Source organism: Urocitellus parryii, chromosome 5 (genome assembly GCF_045843805.1).
Source record: "Urocitellus parryii isolate mUroPar1 chromosome 5, mUroPar1.hap1, whole genome shotgun sequence".
Taxonomy (NCBI): domain Eukaryota; kingdom Metazoa; phylum Chordata; class Mammalia; order Rodentia; family Sciuridae; genus Urocitellus; species Urocitellus parryii.
In genome coordinates, this window is record NC_135535.1 from 12,181,007 (window position 1) to 12,199,660 (window position 18,654).

Consider the following 18,654-nt stretch of genomic DNA (forward strand, 5'->3'; position numbering starts at 1 on the left):
TAGCCTGCTCCGAAGTGACAGCCACAGCTTCAGGGATTCTGGGAGGCAGGAGCCTAGGAGAGCGGGAAGCAGTGACTGGACTTGAAGGGCCCAGGGAAGGCCTCAGGGAGAAGGATGAGTAGAGCTGCTCAGAGAGGAAACAGGAGCAGACATTCCAGGCTGTGTGTGGATGGTAGTCAAGTGCCTCTCACCTAGTGGTATCATTAGAAGCCCCTGTCCTCAGGGATGCCAGTCCTACAAGCTTTCTTCTCATGAGGGTAGGTCGGTCGGTAGATCTGAGATTATTTCACTCCTGTGGCAATTACATAATCCTGTGGCCATTACCACACGGATGAGTCAGTAAGACATTAAGTATGGAAAGAAGGGCTTATCTAAGATGCCACTTTCCCAGTATGGATTTAAGTTTAAAAGTCATCAAGAAGAAGAAAGAACTTCAGGGCCGTCATGGTTACTTCATGCAAGACAGGACCACACCCAGACTGACTCTTTAGTGTCCCTTTGGCCTTGACCTATGCTGAGGAATGGGCACCTAAGAGACCTACTGCCGGTGATCTCCAGGGATTCTCGATCCCCACTCATCAAGAAGAAGAAAGAACTTCAGGGCCGTCATGGTTACTTCATGCAAGACAGGACCACACCCAGACTGACTCTGTAGTGTCCCTTTGGCCTTGACCTGTGCTGAGGAATGGGCACCTAAGAGACCTACTGCCGGTGATCTCCAGGGATTCTGGATCCCCACTCGGTGGTATCTCAGTAACAAAGATAAAAGTTATTAAGAATTTCTTTCGCATAGCCCTGGCCGCGTGCTGGGCACTGCTTCTGGACCTCACGTTATTAACGAGTTTAATCTGCACAAGTCCAAGGAGGCAGGGATCATTACTCCCTAACGACTATCGAGAAGCCCTGAGCACAGAGGCTCTGCTACATAACTCCGTGTCCTGGTGACAGGGCGCGAAGACACTCAGTCCCGAGCGGGCCCGGAGCCCTGGGCTCCTGCGAACCGCACGTCTGGGCAGGTGCTCTCTGCACAGCCACCTGGGGGCAGGGAGGCCGACCCGTGGTTTCCGAGATCACGCCAGCGAAGGGCTCTAGAAGCGGTGTCGCTCGGTGTAGCAGAAGAGGCCCGAGAGTCCTGAGCCTCGGGTCTGCGAGACCCGCCGGCCGGTCTCCCTCAAGTCGTCTCAGGCGCCAAGCCCTAGCCTCCCAGGTCTAGCGAGAAGGGACGTCTGATTCCGCTCAGATATCCACGTCCCGGCAGCGCGGCGAGCTAGGAAGCAGCCCGCCACAGTCTGGCAGCGGGGCCCGCAGGAGAGCACGCGCGGGAAGCAGTCCACCCACCAACTCCCACCCAACCACGCTGTCCCTTTAACCCCGAAAACTTTCTCCCTCCGCTCGGGACCCCAGCACGCGCACATTGGCTGAGCCGCGCCAGCCTGGACCCGTCCGCTCTCCTTCCCTATTGGCACTCACAAGCATCCATCCCTATCCCGGCTTCCTAGAGGCCCGCGCTGTTGTCAATCAAGGGTGGGCGGGGAAATGGGCGGGACGGCGACACGCCAGCCTTATCACCCTCCTAGCCTCCCAGCGCCGAGACTGGGGACCTAGAGGCTCCCCGGGGACCAAAGCCGAGTGAGGAACACTGGGGAGGGGCTGTGCGGGGCTCCAGGGACTTACCGATGCGCTGTCCCACCGGAGAGCTGAACGGGTTCCCCAGGAGAAAGTCCATTGCCGCGGCTGCCGCTGCCACCAACCCCGGGAATCAGCTGACAGCAACCGCCAGCGCCGCCGACCCGTCACGTGACACGGCGGACAGCCTGGGGGAGGTGCCGATGGGGGCGGGGCCCAGGCGCCGAGCCACAGGCCCCGCCCTGACGGCGAGGCGGGCGCTCTGAGATCCACGACCTCGCCGCAGCCCCTCGGCGTCGGCGGACGTCACGCACTCGGAGGGCTGGGGCGGGGCTGGGACCAGGGCCCCTAAGCCACGCCCCTAGAGCGCTCACCTGGCTTTTAGGGGCGTGGCCTAAAGGTGTCAACACCTCTGGAAGACCTGAAGGTTAAGGAGACTGTCTCTAGGCCTGGGACCTCGCGGAGACTACACACCTAACTGAGAATGGGTCTCGCCTGCTCCCACCTGACGATAGGACTTCTATCTGATGTCAGGTTTCCCTGGCTCCAGGTGCGCGTCCGCTTCACCTGCCTCTACTTAGGACTGACAGGCCAGCGAACAAGATGTAGTCAGGAAAGGGCGCGGTGGCGCTCTCTGCCATTAATTTACCTTGTGATCCAAACAGCGAGCTCATGTTCTCTGGATACTGGAATTAGATCAAGGACTCTTAACCAATTTATTTTATTTTTTTAGGTCACAGGCTCTTTTGAAAAATTGAAGAGGAAAAAAAGACAGTGATCCAATTTTGCTTAAAACATCAGGGAGTTTAAAACCTAAATTAGGACTATGTTAGTCACTTCTGTGATTTGTTTTATGTATCACTTGTTTGAGCTGCCATGGGACATTTTTTTCTGTATAAAACTGTTTTGAAGTGTTTCAATAATGTTCATAAGACTTGTAGACAAGTGCCCTTTCCCCTACCTCGCTAGCTCCATGAGGACTGGGATACTATGTCTGTTGGGATCCCTACAGTCGTCTAACACAATGACTAGCATATGTCAATTTTCAGTAGTGGTATTTGGATTATGAAGGGGGATGTGTACATTTAAGATGAATTTCATAAGTTACTTTCTATGTCTTTCTTTATTTAAGCACATTGCTTGGTTGTTTGGAGTATACCGAACATGAGATTTTGGATTCTTCCATTAACAACCTTAATATCCCCATACTGGATGGACTTGCTTGAAGTTCTTGTAAGGTTTATTCTTCGTGACAGAAAATCAGAAAAAAACCCAAATATGCCTAAATAGGAAGCAGAATTGTATTGATTCCATGCATACTACATAGCTATTAATACAGAAAAGGAAATATGTCAATTTTATCAAAATAGTCGATAGGGATATAAATGACAAAAGTATAGTATAATATTTATTTAGTTGTAGATGAATGAACACACAGTATCTTTATTTATTTTTATGTGGTGCTGGGGATTGAACCCAGTGCCTTACACATGCGAGGCAAGCACCCTACTCACTGAGCTACAGTCTCAGCACCCTGACCAAAACTTTTTAAAAGTGTACTAATAAGAAACAAATTTATCCAGTAAAAAGTCTGTTTTAGCTGGGTGCAGTGGCACATGTCTGTAATCCCTGTGCATAAGGGTCTGAGGCAGGATTGCAAATTCAAGTCCAGTTTCTACTACATAGCAAGGCCCTAAGCAACTTACAGAGACTGTCTCAACAAAAAGGGCTGGAAAAACTAAATATTAAAAAAATTCTCTCTCTCCTCTCTATCAAAAAAAGAGTTGTCAACTCATAAGATCTACAATTTTGGGGCTGGGGATGTGGCTCAAGCGGTAGTGCGCTGGCCTGGCATGCATGTGGCCCGGGTTCGATCCTCAGCATCACATAAAAACAAAGATGTTGTGTCCACCTAAAAACTAAATATTAAAAAAAGGGCTGGAGATGTAGCCCTAGTGGTAAAGTGCCCCTGGATTAAATCTCTAGTATAACTCTGCTGCCCAAAAAACCCCCAAAAGTCTGTTTCAATTTAAATTTTTCCTTTTAGTGTTGTTATATTAATATTATTCTTTATTAAGGTAAAAATCTTTAAGTACCTTAAGACTGACATACTACATAAATGCAATCTATATCCTTTATATACTTTTGGAGAATAATCAAGATACACTGCCTCCAGAATAAGAAGAGTGAAAGCCTGCTGAACTTCTGGACAAGGATAAGATCTCATCTGTTTCTCTATAATCAGGACTGTAGAAAACAGGATTTGAATTTGAAAGTAGGTTGGGGTAGAAGGGGCCTAGGTTTTAGGGTAGCTGTACCAATGTTCTTATTCTTTTTTTATTACATTTATTTGTATGTGGTGCTAAGGATCAAACCTACTGTAGCTCAGTGCCTCACACATGCTAGGCAAGCGCTCTACCACTGAGCTACAGACCCAGCCCCAGTGTTCTTATTCTTACTTTGCCACTTACTAGCTATGTAAACTTGTGAAAAGTACTTTTCTGCATTTTTCTCCTCACAGACAGTAAAGGGGAATAACATTCAAAGGCTTTTGAGAGGATAAGGGGAGATGAAATATGCACGTCAGTCTCACAGTCCTTCCCTGTTTGACAGTCTGTTTCTTGCTGCTTCTTAATAAGATGTGGCCTTTTAAAAATTTCCTTGTGTGTGCGGCACTGGGGACTGAACCCAGGGCCTTGCATGTGATAGCCAAGTGCTGAGCTCTACCCTAAGACCTATTTGTGACTTTTAACATCTTATGTTCAAACAGATTTTTTACCTTGAAAAGTCAAATTTCCATATAATCAATGTTTGTAGTATTACTAAACTTTGATGTCAGGCTGGCTGGCTGAGGCTTGGAGATAGGGAGGTGAAATTACTCTATTTTACAGATGAGACTTTGGAAGCCTATATAAAGGTTAAGTGACTTAGCCAACATCACTAAGCTCAGACAGTATTGAAACAGCATGAAATGTGTCATATTTAGCAAATTATACAGCTATGACCCTTACCCAAGATTGATGGATTTTTCTTGAATTAGGCCAAAACCAATGTATAAAGTTTTGTTGCCAATAAATACAGTCACAGCTATCAGAGTTACTGGTTTTGAAGTTTATAAAAGAGAACCGGAAGCTCTACAATATAAAAATTAATACAAAACACAGTAAGATATATTTTAGGAAAATGGTTGAGATTAGAAACTTGACCTCTATTCCATTTTTTTTAAAGAAAATTATAGTAGTGTAGAATGTGAGAGAGGTTTTAATTTTGTAGCAACTATGATTAGCACAAATAGGGAAAAGACAGCTGAGACTGAACTACAAATATTAAAAATGTGATTTTTAATAATATAAGTACAAAATTTTATTTCTTTATACAACTGTAATGGGATTTGGATCAAACCACTAGAATTTATTTAAAAAACAAAATAAAACAATGATATAAAAACTGCAAGAAGGCCCGAATCCAAAGTTTTTCCTCTAATAGTACCAAATACCACAAGGTACAGATTATTATACAAATGTGTACAAATCTTAAATACAAATACAATAGGACTGGGTTTCGAAGGAAAACAAACAAAAAAGTGGGTCCTCATTGGGATTTCATTCATGTATACAAATGACAGTGGCAGGAGTGAGTTCTTTCTGTCCCACCATGTCTCCCTGCCCCTCCCTGATATCCTGTGTCGGAACAGGAAACTTGCGCGGGACAGATGAGGCATGGCACAAGGTTCTGACACATGAAAACAAGCTAAGATTTCTGCTTCTCTTGATTCAATTCCTAAACGTTCCGGTTTCTATTTCCTGGATTAAATCTTAAAACTGCTCTGAGCTGAGAAAGGGACTAGGCAGCCAGATGCCTCTGGGAAGCACAGCCCTGGTAACACTGGTGGAAGAAAGGAAGGAATGAATGGGACGCCTGGTGGCTGCACTGTCCCCAGAGGTCACTGTGATGCTGTCCTGCTCTGTCTAGGCCGGGGAGGAAAGCACAGTTGCCTCAGAGCTTGGTTTTGGCAGGGAATCTCACACCAAACAGAAACTACCCTGAAGTGTCCGACTGTCTTCTTTGCAACTGGGAAGCAGGTCGAGGTCTTTGGAAATAAGGGGAGCTGGGAATGGCAATGTTTCTTTTTATTTCACTTTCTCAACATTATTGAAGGCCATGAAGTTCTTTATAGAGAATTAGAATCCCGACATAATGATTCCTTTTTGAGGTACAATACCTTGAAATATAGGTGATTTAGAGTTTTTGGAACAGCCCAGAGGAAGGGAGGATGAAATAATAAATCTGTATCTTCCACATGCTGTTGCTGGTGGAGGCTTTTGTTATTAAATTATATATACATAAATTTACAGGATAAATTAAAATCTAAGAAATTTTAAAGAGTTAAATACACATAATTAAAATACACATACACACACACACACACACACACACACACACACATAAATAAACCTACATGAGAATTGAGTACTTTTTTTGCAATTCACTTACATGTGGAACGCAGAACATTGTGTATCTGCCCACCAAGGGAACTGTTAAGATAAACCCAAGAACCATGCTGGGCCAAGTCTACCTTCCATAACCACCAAGCAAATGAGCAGCAGGATTTCTGAGGACTTGGTGGCCAACCTAATGCTGCCAATGAAAGATACCAGCTCTTGGTTTTACAAACCAAATACTCTGGTCAGCTAAGAGAACACATGCAGGTCCAACGGTGGCACCAGCAGCATCACCCTCTCCAAGGTATTTTTGCTGCCAGGAATCGCACAACTCCTTGGCCTCTGCTGAGGCTGCCAATGGTACCAATGATTACAATAAAGTTTGAGACATGGACACTGTATAGTAGGACTTGGAATGAACCCCCTACTTAGTCCATCTAAGCCACTTTAATAGCCACAGTGGGAATGAGCTCATCACCTCCCACCTCCGTCACTTCAGATTGAAAGCCTTTGTACTTCGGGTCAGCTGGCACCCTCCCATAATCTCTCTTATTATTATATGTCTGACTATTAGACAGGTAAGGCAAGTGGTCAGTGATGGGTCTGGAGGTACAAATGAGTTTGGAAAAAAAAAAATCACATTTTAGCTATCCATAAGGAGATGCACGTGGCACCCAGAACAAGCCCCCAGCCCCAAGATACACTGATTTTTAAGGCAGATTTACCCACCACAAGAGAAGAAAGATCCCAAGCCCATACTCATGCCAAAGATTCCTCTTGGCTAAACCTTTGCCATTTCATAAAATTATTAAAAGCAAAGTAGTTACAATCCTATGTATATTTTGTACATTACATATATACAGATATATATATGTATATATATATGTATAGATATAAAAATGTAAAACCTACACCCAGAGGCCAGCGAAGGGGTTTGAACAGTCATATATACACAAACCTATACACAAAGGGTAGGTGAGGCTTCTACCCCAGGAGTCTCCGCTGTCACAGTCCAGGCATGATGTAAGCAATGTTGTCTAGCGTGTTTGACTACAAAACAAGGAAAAAAGGTTCAGTTGAAGGGTACTTTACTGTGATTTCTTGAGATATGTTTTTTTGTTCAGGGAGAGAGATGAGACAGGAAAAAGTGAAGTCAGAGAACACAGGATAAGAATGATGATGGCATCCTGCTGTTTGCAGGAGCTTTTCTGCTGATTTCTCCCATTAATCCCAGTGAAAAAGAGAGAAAATTCCTGCACAGTATATAGAAGAGTAAATGGGAAATGCAGGAATTATAGCACCTCAAGGGTTAGACTTCCTCTCTCTAACGTACCAGTTTGGGAAATGGCATATTTTCTAGTTTCACTAAGCATAACATGCATTTGGTAAAACAGAACTCATTCCACGGGCCATGTGCAATGAACCAGAGAGCCCTAGGAGTCTACCTGACAGCACCGGTTAAGGCAGGGCGTCTCTGATCTCCTAGAGGTCTGGCCCTAAAAGTCTAAGGAAAACTCACCAAGACTTGTTTGGGACAGCCATTCAATTCAGGTAGTTGTGTAGTCAGACATGCCAAGGGGCCAAGGGCACAGATAATGGAATCAAGAAGCACTGACAAACTGCCAGACACTGCCACCATGCCCTGAAAGGAGAAGACATTAACTCAAATCACACACTTGATGCTCTCTCCATTTTCTGGTTAACTTCCTTCTGGTTTTTAAAATCCTGGACACTTCTAATCACATGACATAAAACCTACAGCACAAATGGAAAGTTTCTCTTTTAATTACTCTAAGTAGTTTAAAAAACTTCTTACTATACATTTTCAGGTTTTCTTTCTATATTCCTAATCCATCTTATCTTCTATGTGTCCTGGGAAAGTCACTTGATTCCCTTCTCCTGAATAGTGAAAAATGCCTTCCGTACTCCAGAGAGATACTGGGAAGATCTGTGAGATCTGTCATAAACTCCATGAATACAGCTCAAATATGATACTATGAAAACCCTACAGTCCCACACAATATAATTTACAGAAGCATATATGTACTTTTCTACAAATGTAGTCTTTTCTTTCTTTTTGTTGGGGGGGGGGGCTTGTTTTGTTTTTGGTCTTTACTTTTTTTGGCACTGGGGATCGAACCCATGGCTTTGCACATGTGAGGCAAGCATTTTAGCACTGAGCTACATCCCAGCCCTATGTGGCTTTTGACAGCAGGTAATATCATTCTAGGTTAAATTGTTCACTCTCAAAAAAAAAAAAAAAGTACACTTGGGGGTGCTTGGCACACACTTGTAATCCCAGCAGCTCCAGAGGCTAAGGCAGGAGGATTGTGAGTTCAAAGCCAGCCTCAGCAAAAGTGAGGCATTAAGCAACTCAGTGAGACCCTGTCTCTAAATAAAATATTAAGGGATGTGGCTTAGTGCTTAAGTGCCCCCAGGTTCAATCGCTGGTACAAAAAAAAAAAAAAGAGTGTGTTTGATTAATTTCAAAATATGACATCTCATTTAATTCATATTATCTACATAATTATGACTCAGAAAGATAAGAGGTAAGATTGCCGGCTGCAAATTCCACTTCCCAGCTCTTGCATGATCTGCTTTCATCAGAAGCACTGTGAGGATATGAAATCATCTCAAGAGGCAGCATAGGAGAGAATGGCTCTGAATCTGGACTGCCTGGGTCAAGATCCTGGCCCCACCTCTCATTGTTTTTGGTACCTGGGCAGTTGCTACACCTGCAGAATGGACTGCTATCGGCAGATGGGGTGGAGATAATGGATGTGAAGTACCTGGGATGGTATCTGGTAGCTGATTAGTACTCAAAAAGCACCAGAAGTTACACTATTACTGCCAACACATTCATCTCCAGAGCGGCATTTCTGGTTGCCTGCTGGGTCCTTCCCGTTGGCCATTCCTCAATTTCAACACACCATCAAGAGCCGAACCCACCCTCCTCTCAGCTTCCATTTATCTGCCAAAGTCATCACCTTTCTCACAGCTGCCCAGTCCCAAGGCCTCATCCCCGGCTGACTCTTCCTTTCCCTCAACCCCTGTCTGACATCTCCTCTCTCTATTTTCTGGGGTGCAGTCCACCAAGAGGTTAAGAGCCTGCACCTTAAAGTCACTCTTTAAATTCAAGGCTCTGATTCAATACTTAGGGGCTGAACTCCAGAAAAGGGACTCGACCTAAGTTTCTGTTTCTTCTTTTGTAAAACTGGGGGACAACAACGCTACCTCCCAAGCTACAGTGTGAATTAAACGAACTAATCGACATGAAGCTCTGAACCAAGCCGGCTGAGCAGCACTCAGAGTCTGACAGCGTCAGCAGGCAGCCGCATTGCTCCTGACCTGTGCCCTGTAGTTAATTATAGCTAATATTTTATGGCTCAGCCTGAGTGGATTCTAAGTCCCTTGAGGGCAGGAACCATAACCTACACATTTTAAAGTTCTCCTATAACTACTGCTGTCCCACAGACAGGGAGTTGGGAGAGGCTGGAGGTGATCTCACAGCAACTCACATCCACTCACATGCAACAGAGTAAGCTCAACAAGCATCTGTTGAATTAAATTAAAAATTTTGTCATGTCTAAACTATTATAACTTCTCCCCAGTTCTGGAGTATTTTCATTTATAACTTAAAAAAGAAGATATTCTCAGAGAAAGCCAAATGGGACCTCTGATTCCTGAGTAGCAGAGTGGAGACCTTCATGTCCATGAAGACCTGCTGCAATTTGTGTTCTGGCCTTTATTTTCTACCATAAATACTGCATGATCCAATTTTACTGCTAAAATGATAAAATGTACTGTTTCAACTCTTTTTTTCAAATAAAACTTTCTAGGAACCCCAATATATAAAACAGCTAAAAGATTTGGCTAAAGTGGGGATGGAGGTTCACAGCCTCAATGGGGCTCGTATCCTTCTCTAAAAAGACCCTGCGGTTGAGCAATGGAGGGATGCAGTGTTCTTGGATTGGAATGTCTCTCCAGGATCTCTGTAGGACACAACCTGCCTATCAATCAAGGTTTACTCTAAATGCCACCCCCTTTCACAAGGCTGCTCCTGCCTCCTCTGACTCCCCAGTCTCCTACCTGCTTGAACTAGCACAGGAGGGCAGACACCAAGGGAGACACAAGCAAGGCCAGCAGGGCTGTCCCTCTGGCTCCACTGCCAACAGTTGAATCAACTTGTGATGGTCAGTGACTTTCATGAGGTTTTAGGCATTCAGACTCTAAATTAGCAAACTATATAAATCAATGTTCCTTAAAGTTGTGATATATAATTTTAGGTGGCATATAGATGAAGATTAATTATTATTACTTTTGAGATACTGGGGATTGAACCCAGGGGTGTCCTACTACTGAGCTACATCCCCAGTCCTTTTTATTTTGAGACAGGGTCTCACTAAGTTACTGAGGCTCGCCTTGAACTTGTGATCCTCCTGCCTCACTGGGTAAGGTGTGCACCACAATGCTCAGTGAACATTATTTTGATAGTAACATATCCATTATGATGTGCATTAGAAAAGAATTATAGCATCATTCTTGTGATTTCAAGGATACCATTATAAAAGCATAGACAGATTAAGCTAAAAAGTAAATGATAGTATAAGTGGCACATAGAAATTGCAAAATTGTGAGAATATATTCAAGTAATAAAACTCTGGGGATAAACCAACTGGAGAGGGAATGGGGAATGATTCCCAATGGGTATGGGGTTTTTAGGCAGGCAGTGAAAATGTTTTGGAGTTGGATAACAGTGATGGCTTGCAATTCTGAAAATGTACTAAACCCACTAAATTCCATATTTTAAAAGCATGAAATTTATGATATAGGAATTATATCTCAATATAACTATTATAAAAAAAAAAAGCAGACTAGAGAATCTGCAAAGTTCTTTTCCTTTTCTGGTTACAGTAGTTACCCCATATATGGGGTTTCCCTTTCTACAGTTTGTTATCCTCAGAGGTAAAGATGTGGCTCAGTGGTAAACCTAGCATGCATAAGGCCCTGGATTCGCCAGTACTTGGGGGGGGGGGAAGCAAAAGCAAAGCCAAAACAAATGAACGCCAAGACAATTAAAAATTTCAATTCCATGTCGTTCTGAATAGCACGATGACATCTCTGTTCCACTCAGTCCTGTCCCAGATGTGAACTGACCATTTGTTCAGAGTATCCACACTGTAATATGCCACCCACTTGTTAGGCACCTCAGTTATCAAGCTGACTACTGTGTTATCAGTGTGCTGGTATATAGGGTTTGATACTCTCTGCAGTTTCCGGCATCTACAGAGGTCTTAGAACATATCCTCCACAGGCAAGGGACTACTGTACTATGTATATAACTTTCATTGTAACTCTTCATAGAAGCTGGTTTGTTTCAATTTATTACCTTATTTTTTCCCCTTGCTTTTTTTGTTTTTCAGGGCCAACTGAACTCAGGGTCTTGTGCATGTTAGGCAAACATTCTGCCACTGAGCTAAATCCCCAACTCCTGTTTCAATTTGTTGATTATAGAAATGTTCTGTCTTTCCAATTGTATTGTAAGTTTCCTAATAATTGGCATACTGTGCCATTCAGATTTTCTACACCAAGTTCTTGGAAAAAAGCCTAGGTATTCAAGAAATATCTGCCAAACTACATGGAATTATCTGGGAAAACCTGGAATATGAAAGGTGCTTTAAAACACTTTTACTTCTAACTTTTTAGGAAACATATGAATCATTCAATATGAAAAACATAAATAAGGACCAGAGAATATATTCTGGAAATACCTTCAACCATTCACATAGATAAGTCTCCACAAGAGTGTTTAAGTTCTTTTGATGTCTGCTGAATTTTTAGAAATTAGCCAAAGAATCAGATAGCTTCACCTCTTGTGGCCTTTGGCATTTATTTTATTATTGAATGATAATTCCACTCCCACAAAGAAGCAAGTGATTAGCTTTATACTTCTGCACTGATTTCTTAGCTTAAAAATGGCTTTAGTAGCTTAGATTGCATTGCTGAAATGCCTTACGAGAACTGAAAGATGAACTACTATGCTACTGAGTTGGCTAACAGGCACAGTGGTTAGAAATGGAATACGGTCATAGAAATGGAGCACGGCAGCCTCATAGGTTAAGCGATTTTGAAATTGAAGCTTAAAAGGACGAACTTCTCCCCTGAGCACATAGCACTGTAACTCAAGGGCACTGTAACAAAGAGCTTGAGAAACTTGACTTCCCCATTTGCTACCTATTCTCAAGGAAGAGGGACTTTTAATCCCCCATACAATGTCGTCTGTCTACTCAGAACTTTGCTGAAAATGCACCAAAAAGTTCCAACTCCTCTAGAAGTACTAACAATCTGAACTGCAATGGATTTGCACTCATCTTTTACATAACATTTTTAAAGAACAAAAATTAGCTCAGAGGGTATTCTAACTTCTTTTTGTGCCACTGGGTGGTATTAGTATAGCGACAACAGGTAGATTCCAAGTTTCTGTTACCATTGTGTCTTCTTTTCACTGTTTCCTGAGTGCCCGGCACAATCTAACCTCAGGGAATAACCTCAGGGAGTGTGTGTTGAGTGAGTGGGTCTGCACTGCACATCCAGCGTGGGTCCTGCTGCCGGAGCTACACTCACCTCTGTCTCCTGTAGGCGGTGTCCGATGAGGCTGAGAGACTCTCCCAACAGCTGAAGGTGAGCTGCAACATCGATGGGCTCTGTCTCAGGGGCTTTGGCTGGTGATGCTGGTAACAGCATGGTGGCTGGTGGGGACTTCTTTTGGGGTGACAGTACTCCCACAGAAGCAGCTGAGAACAGAGGAATTTAAAGAGAGGTAAAATTTGTGAAATAAGATAAAATTTGTAAAGTAAGCCTTGAACACCAAAAAAACATTACTTTTGGTTTTTCCTTCAACTATTATCAAAACTATGGCCTGTGGACTAAATCTAGCCCAAGATCACATTTTGTGTGACTTGGGGGTTAAAAATAGTTTTATATTTATAAAGCGTTGTAGAAAAAAACAAAGAATAATAGGGTGGTGGTGTGGCTCAGGGTAGAGCGCTTGCTTGGCACATGCCAGGCCCTGCGTTTGATCCTCAGTACCATATAAAAATAAATAAATAAAGGTATTATGTTCAACTACAATTAAAAAATAAATATTTAAAAACAAAACAAAACAAAAAAACAAAGAATAAGTGACAAGAGAGTGCTCATTGCACATAAGGCCTATACTTACTTTCTGGGCATATATACACATACACACACACACACAACACACACATATAAAACTGAATCTTTTCCCCCCCTCTGCCTATACTATTCCGTAATAATACCTGGGTATAAAGTTTTGCTTCTAATATCAGCTGCTTTCCCAATTTCCTAGTAAGGAAGCAAAATTTACATCACTTTAGAAAGAAGAATTTTCAGCAGGAAGGGGAAGTGGTCACTACCTTTGACTTTCATGGAACCTTCTGAGCTTGATGCTTTTCTTTTCACAGTTGTAGCTTCTGCTTTGTTCTGTTTATGCTGCAGATACTGAGCTTTTTGTTTCCAAATCTGCAACCAGATCAGTGTCCAATAGATTAAAACAAATTACAAGGACAAAAAAGTGAAATAGAAAGCAGTCATGGAGGAACAAAATGAAGAAAGGAACAGTGGAGGGCAGGTAGGGATTAATGCTAACTCTTAAGCTACAGGGCCACTGAATTGCCTTTGGACTGTTGTTTGTATTGATGTTTACTTGGAAATCATAAACGTTCCTCAGTGCTGATGGTCAAATTTCAGTAGTGACTTGTAAACCTGTGGCTCTGTATAGTGTCCAGGTGGTTTAAATACTTCCTGTAACCTCATGATTGACAAAACCAATAGGAAAACAAAAATGTCATGGAAAACAGCAATGAATGCTAATCTATCTGGGTGAAAACCAGTTGTTTCATCTAAAGAGTTGTACTTTTTAAAAAAATTTTTTTATTTTTATTTTTTTTAAATGAGTTGTACTTTAACCGGCAGTTGTTCCCATACAATTTATGGATCACCCAACTGGAAAGTGACTCTGCATGATTAAGATATGAATTCACCATTGTCTTCTGAGCTGCTTGATGAGGATGGGGACCTGGAACCTGGCTAAGTGTGTTCCATGATTTTATTGTCTGAGGATGATGATCCTCCGTTCTTAGACAGGACTATTAGGTGTTCATAGTGAAGGGCTTTTTGGTAATGGGGACTGATCTCAGGGGTACTTAACCACTGAGTCACATCCCTATCCCTTTTTTGTATTTTATTTAGAGACAGAGTTTCACTGAGTTGCTTAGAACCTTGCCAAGTTGCTGAGGCTGGGTTTGAATTTGTAATCCTCCCATCCAGCTTCCCAAGCCACTGGGATTACAAGGTGCAGCCAGCCAACTATAAAGTTTTTTTGGAAAAAAAAAAAATCAAATAAAGTCACCTTCCTTTACCTAACTCCTTGCCTGGAGTAACTTGGCAGCAGCACTGCCAGTCCCCTTGCCTGCTAAATTGTTTTCAGTTAATTTGTGATTTAAAAAAAAAACAACTTTATTTTATTTGTTTATTTTTTATGTGGTGCTGAGGATCCAACCTAGGGCCTCTCATGAGCTAGGTAAGCACTCTACCGCTGAGCCCCAGCCCCAGCCCCAAATTTGTGATTTTTTCCCCCACTATGTGTGGACGGATGGTCTGGAAGAACTATACCATTTGGGAAGGCAAAAAGCAAAGAAAATTATATTTATAAGAAAGTGTACCTACCAGTTTGTCCTTTTCTGGCAACTGTTTCCACACCTCAGCCAGTTTTTTACTAAGTTCTCCAAAATCTGGCAGAAGAGTTGAAAGAAAGACAATAATACTGATTAGGGCCAACTCAACAGAACAAAAGGCTGGTGAGAGCCAAAACCGAAAAGAGCATCCCACTGAAGTGACGCTGGCTCCCTCAGGAGCACCCCCCCCCCAGCCCTCGCGCCTTTCTTCTGCCTTTTCCTGTAGGAGCGGGGTGCTCTGGCCAGGAGACAGGCTCCAACCCTCCACATCTACTCTCTAGGGATTTGTTCCTCAGGCATCTTTTTGGCGTCCTTTCATTGAACTTCACAATAGAAGACCAACCAAGTTAGGTTAAAGCAATATGCTACAGAGAATTTGATCAAAGATGCTACGTTTCTACCAAAATTTCTGAGATCAGAAGCCAAGAAGAAGTTTCCTAGAGCAGTCCAGAAGTGTAATATCATCCTTTCTTTTGTATGGCAAGTTTAGTCTGTGAGACCTATCCAGGTCACCTCAAAGCAACCTAGGAGTGGGCAGAGCAGCTACTTTACACAGTAGACCAGGGAGGTTTGTAGGTGTCAGTGACCTGTCTGAGGTCTCTGCCTGCTGTTCTCTGCTCACTGGCTTCTAATACGAACACAAACAGGAGCAGCATAGCTCAGTCACCTCATTGTAACTCTACACGCAAGGACAGTTTAAGGAAAAGGTCAAGATAGAATCTTGGAAGTAACTGTGTATTTATGCATATACATATGTATTATACTTTATAACATTGATTTTACAAAGTTTCCCATTTTATCAGTTTAAGAGATATGTATAGAAAGCTTCTATCTTTTATGCATAGGGCAAAATCTAAGGTGATCTGCAGATCTGAGGGAAAAAATGTGATTTGTGCTCTAACATTATGGGAAGAAGTTACCTGCTGACTGGATCAATTAACTGCACTGATTCAGAGATAAAGTGAAAAAACTAAAGATCAGAAATGTTCTTACCTATCCCTGGATGGTCAGCCACAATGGTTACACGATATTCTTTACAGAACACTTGATAGGCCGACATGTTCTTCTTTTTTGGCTAGTGCCACATAGAAAACAGAAGGAGGCAAGACTTGATTAGAATTCAAGTTTAAACTCAGTCTAGGGCAACAAAGTAGAAAGGGCACCTAAACTTTCTCATTCACAGAAAAATTCCATATTACTAAGCAGAACTCCTAAACAAGATATATATGAGGCTGCTGGGATTACAGGCATGCACCACCACGCCCGGGGCCAGCCCCATTTTTATGCTTTATTTTGAGCTAGGGTCTTGCTAAATTGCTGAAGTTGTCTTGAACTTGTGATCTTCCTGCCTCAGCCTTTGGAGTGGCTGGGATTACAGGCAACTGCTACAATGCCCAACAAGATAATTAGTTTTTAACCTTTGTTGCTTTTCACTTAGGAGTTAAGTCTCAGTTTTACTTTAGAAGGTAAAAACACAGGCTCCTTTACTTTTAGATTTTCTATGTTGTTGTAGCTCCATTCTGTTTGTAAAGCCTTTCACTCTTCTGTCTACACACACTGCAGAATTCTTTTAGAACTCAATGCTAAGACAATCCTCACCTTTCCTGGGGTGTCTATTTTTCTTATCTTTGAAAATCAGAACCACTTAATTTCCTTTTAAACTCTGGGGCTAGAAACCCAAGAGCCAAATCCATGTTCTTTCTGTTTCTCTAATGTTGATTTCCAATCTTGAATTTTCCTGATCCTGTTTTCCTATCATTTGAAGTTTATCATTATTTTATTGTCCATATTCCTGTGGTTCAAGGTCAGAAGTAAATAAATACTGAAGACAATGTATTGGCAGTTATTGTCCGACAAACCTCTTTTGCTTCAACCCACTACTCTGTACACTTGAAGCATGTTTGTTTCTCACTGTATCATGACAATGCCAAAAGCAATGTGTAGTTTTTGAGATAAAATCAAATAACCTTCAAAGCCAGTTCAACAAGGCATATAGAAAACAAATGATTATATTACTACATAGTTCACTGTACAGCTTTCCATCGACTGGGGGAAAAATTTTAAGTTTTCCTACACAGAAAGGGGCACTAGGTTAGATGTCATTCTCTCATTTTGAGGATGAGAAAAATAAAACTCAGAAAAATAGTTTTAATAACTAGCATCCAAGACTACTAGAGCCCACAGTAGTCCTGACTTAGGGTCATGCATTGTGAGGAAAGAAAACGTGATTTTTGTTTGTTTGTTTTTGAGTACTGGAGACTAAACCCAGGGGTGCTTTACTTCCGAGCACATCCTCAGCCTTTTAAATTCTAAGAGTTTTGCTAAGTTGCTGAGGCTGGCCTTAAACTTGTGATCCTCCTGCCTTGGCATTCTAAGTTGCTGGGATTATAGGTGTGCACTACTATGCTCAGTGGGTAAGATGCTTCCTTACAGAAAATGTTACTATTTAAGCTTTTTTTTTTTTTTTTTTTTTTTTTTAAGGTACTGGGGATTGAACCAGGGCCTTGTGCATGCAAGGCAAGCACTCTACCAACTGAGCTATATCCCCAGCCTGAAAAATGTTACTATTTGAAACAAAGAGTTATCATTTTATAATTTTTTAAAATATGTTTTTAGTTGTAGATGGACACAATACCTTTATTTTATTTTTATGTTGTATTGAGGATCAAACCTAGTGCCTTCCACATGTGAGGCGAGCGCTCTACACGGAGCTACAACCCCAACCCTCACTTTATAATCTTAATCTAATAAACTGAGATGTTTTCAATATGGCTTTCCTCAAAAAAAATCAGACTTTACTCAACTGTAAGCATCAAAATAAAATGACTAATCTTCCTTCTCTCCTATGAGTGCCCTTTTTAGTCTTGTAATTACTAACAAAAGTAACAAAAGTTACTTTGGGGTGGGGCTGGGGCTGTGTAGCTCAGTGATGGAGTGCTTGCCTAGCATGTGTAAGGCTTTGGATTTAATCACCAGTAATGCCAAGAAAAGAAGTTGTTAGAGCTGGGCGTGGTGGTGCACACCTGTAATCCCAGTGACTCCTGAGTCTAAGGCAGGAGGATTACAAGTTGAAGGCCAGCCTCAGCAACTTAGTGAGGCCCTAAGCAATTCAGTGAAACCCTGTCTCTAAAAATAAAAAGGCTGGGGGTGTAGCTCAGTAGTTAAGTGCCTCTGGGCTCAATCCTGGGTTAAAAAAATAAAGAAAGAGAGAAAGTAAATAAGGTAGTTAGTTAATGGGAATTTCTGTTTGCCTTCAGAGTCAGATTTATGACCCCAAACCAACAAATACCAGTCCTGTCTCATAACTTCAGAGTTTCATCTTGTTTTGAACAAAGCTTGATCACATACTGTTTACCTGATATAGTTCTTAATGTAATTTCCATAAAATAACTATCCTCAAATATTGTTTCCACAAAATAACGTTCTCAATGAAAAGCATGTGTAGTGGCTCTGACTTTAATTCCAAAAGGAATTCTGAAATCATTTTGTAGAATGGAAACATTCCTAGATACCTTCGAAAGCAATGGCATTGAATGTGATTATGTTTACTTGGAAAATTGTGGGATGTTTACTGAAAATTTAGTTTCAAAATCTTATGCTAATTAAAAAAATGGCTTATCTGTATGCTTAACATTTACTGAAGTACAATAATCTGTACATCTCCAAGTCTTTCCCAACTGTAGAATCAAAGTCACTACCAAACATTGAGAACATTAGAGAGCACATACGCACGAGACTCTACAACTCATTTGGCCACAGCAGAAAACTTGCAGGAAAGGCATTTTAACAACATTTTCCCAAACATGATACAAGACTCTAAAATGTTAATG

The 18,654-nt window shown here is 42.0% G+C and overlaps 2 protein-coding genes across 6 annotated transcripts in view; both read right to left on the bottom strand.

Annotated features, from left to right (window-relative positions):
- The window catches only part of Tom1 (target of myb1 membrane trafficking protein), a 32,688-nt gene extending 29,973 nt beyond the window's left edge, over positions 1-2,715 (bottom strand). Inside the window, exon 1 of one of the 2 annotated variants that reach the window (XM_026409992.2) lies at positions 1,675-2,715. Coding sequence is in view for 1 of the 2 variants with exons in the window: in XM_026409991.2 (XP_026265776.2) it covers positions 1,675-1,726 (52 nt within the window). In the remaining variant the exon portion in view is untranslated. The remainder of the gene's footprint in view (positions 1-1,674) is intronic. The other variant, XM_026409991.2, reaches the window with a different exon arrangement.
- A 3,674-nt stretch (positions 2,716-6,389) lies between these two features.
- Hmgxb4 (HMG-box containing 4) overlaps positions 6,390-18,654 on the bottom strand; it is a 31,095-nt gene continuing 18,830 nt past the window's right edge. For 3 of the 4 annotated variants that reach the window (XM_026409990.2, XM_026409986.2, XM_077799287.1), the window contains 6 exons: positions 15,818-15,899; positions 14,817-14,881; positions 13,505-13,610; positions 12,693-12,862; positions 7,588-7,710; positions 6,390-7,118 (listed from right to left, as the gene is read on the bottom strand). In XM_026409990.2, coding sequence (XP_026265775.2) covers positions 7,074-7,118; positions 7,588-7,710; positions 12,693-12,862; positions 13,505-13,610; positions 14,817-14,881; positions 15,818-15,899 — 591 coding nt within the window. In that variant the 3' untranslated portion in view covers positions 6,390-7,073. The remainder of the gene's footprint in view (positions 7,119-7,587; positions 7,711-12,692; positions 12,863-13,504; positions 13,611-14,816; positions 14,882-15,817; positions 15,900-18,654) is intronic. The other variant, XM_077799286.1, reaches the window with a different exon arrangement.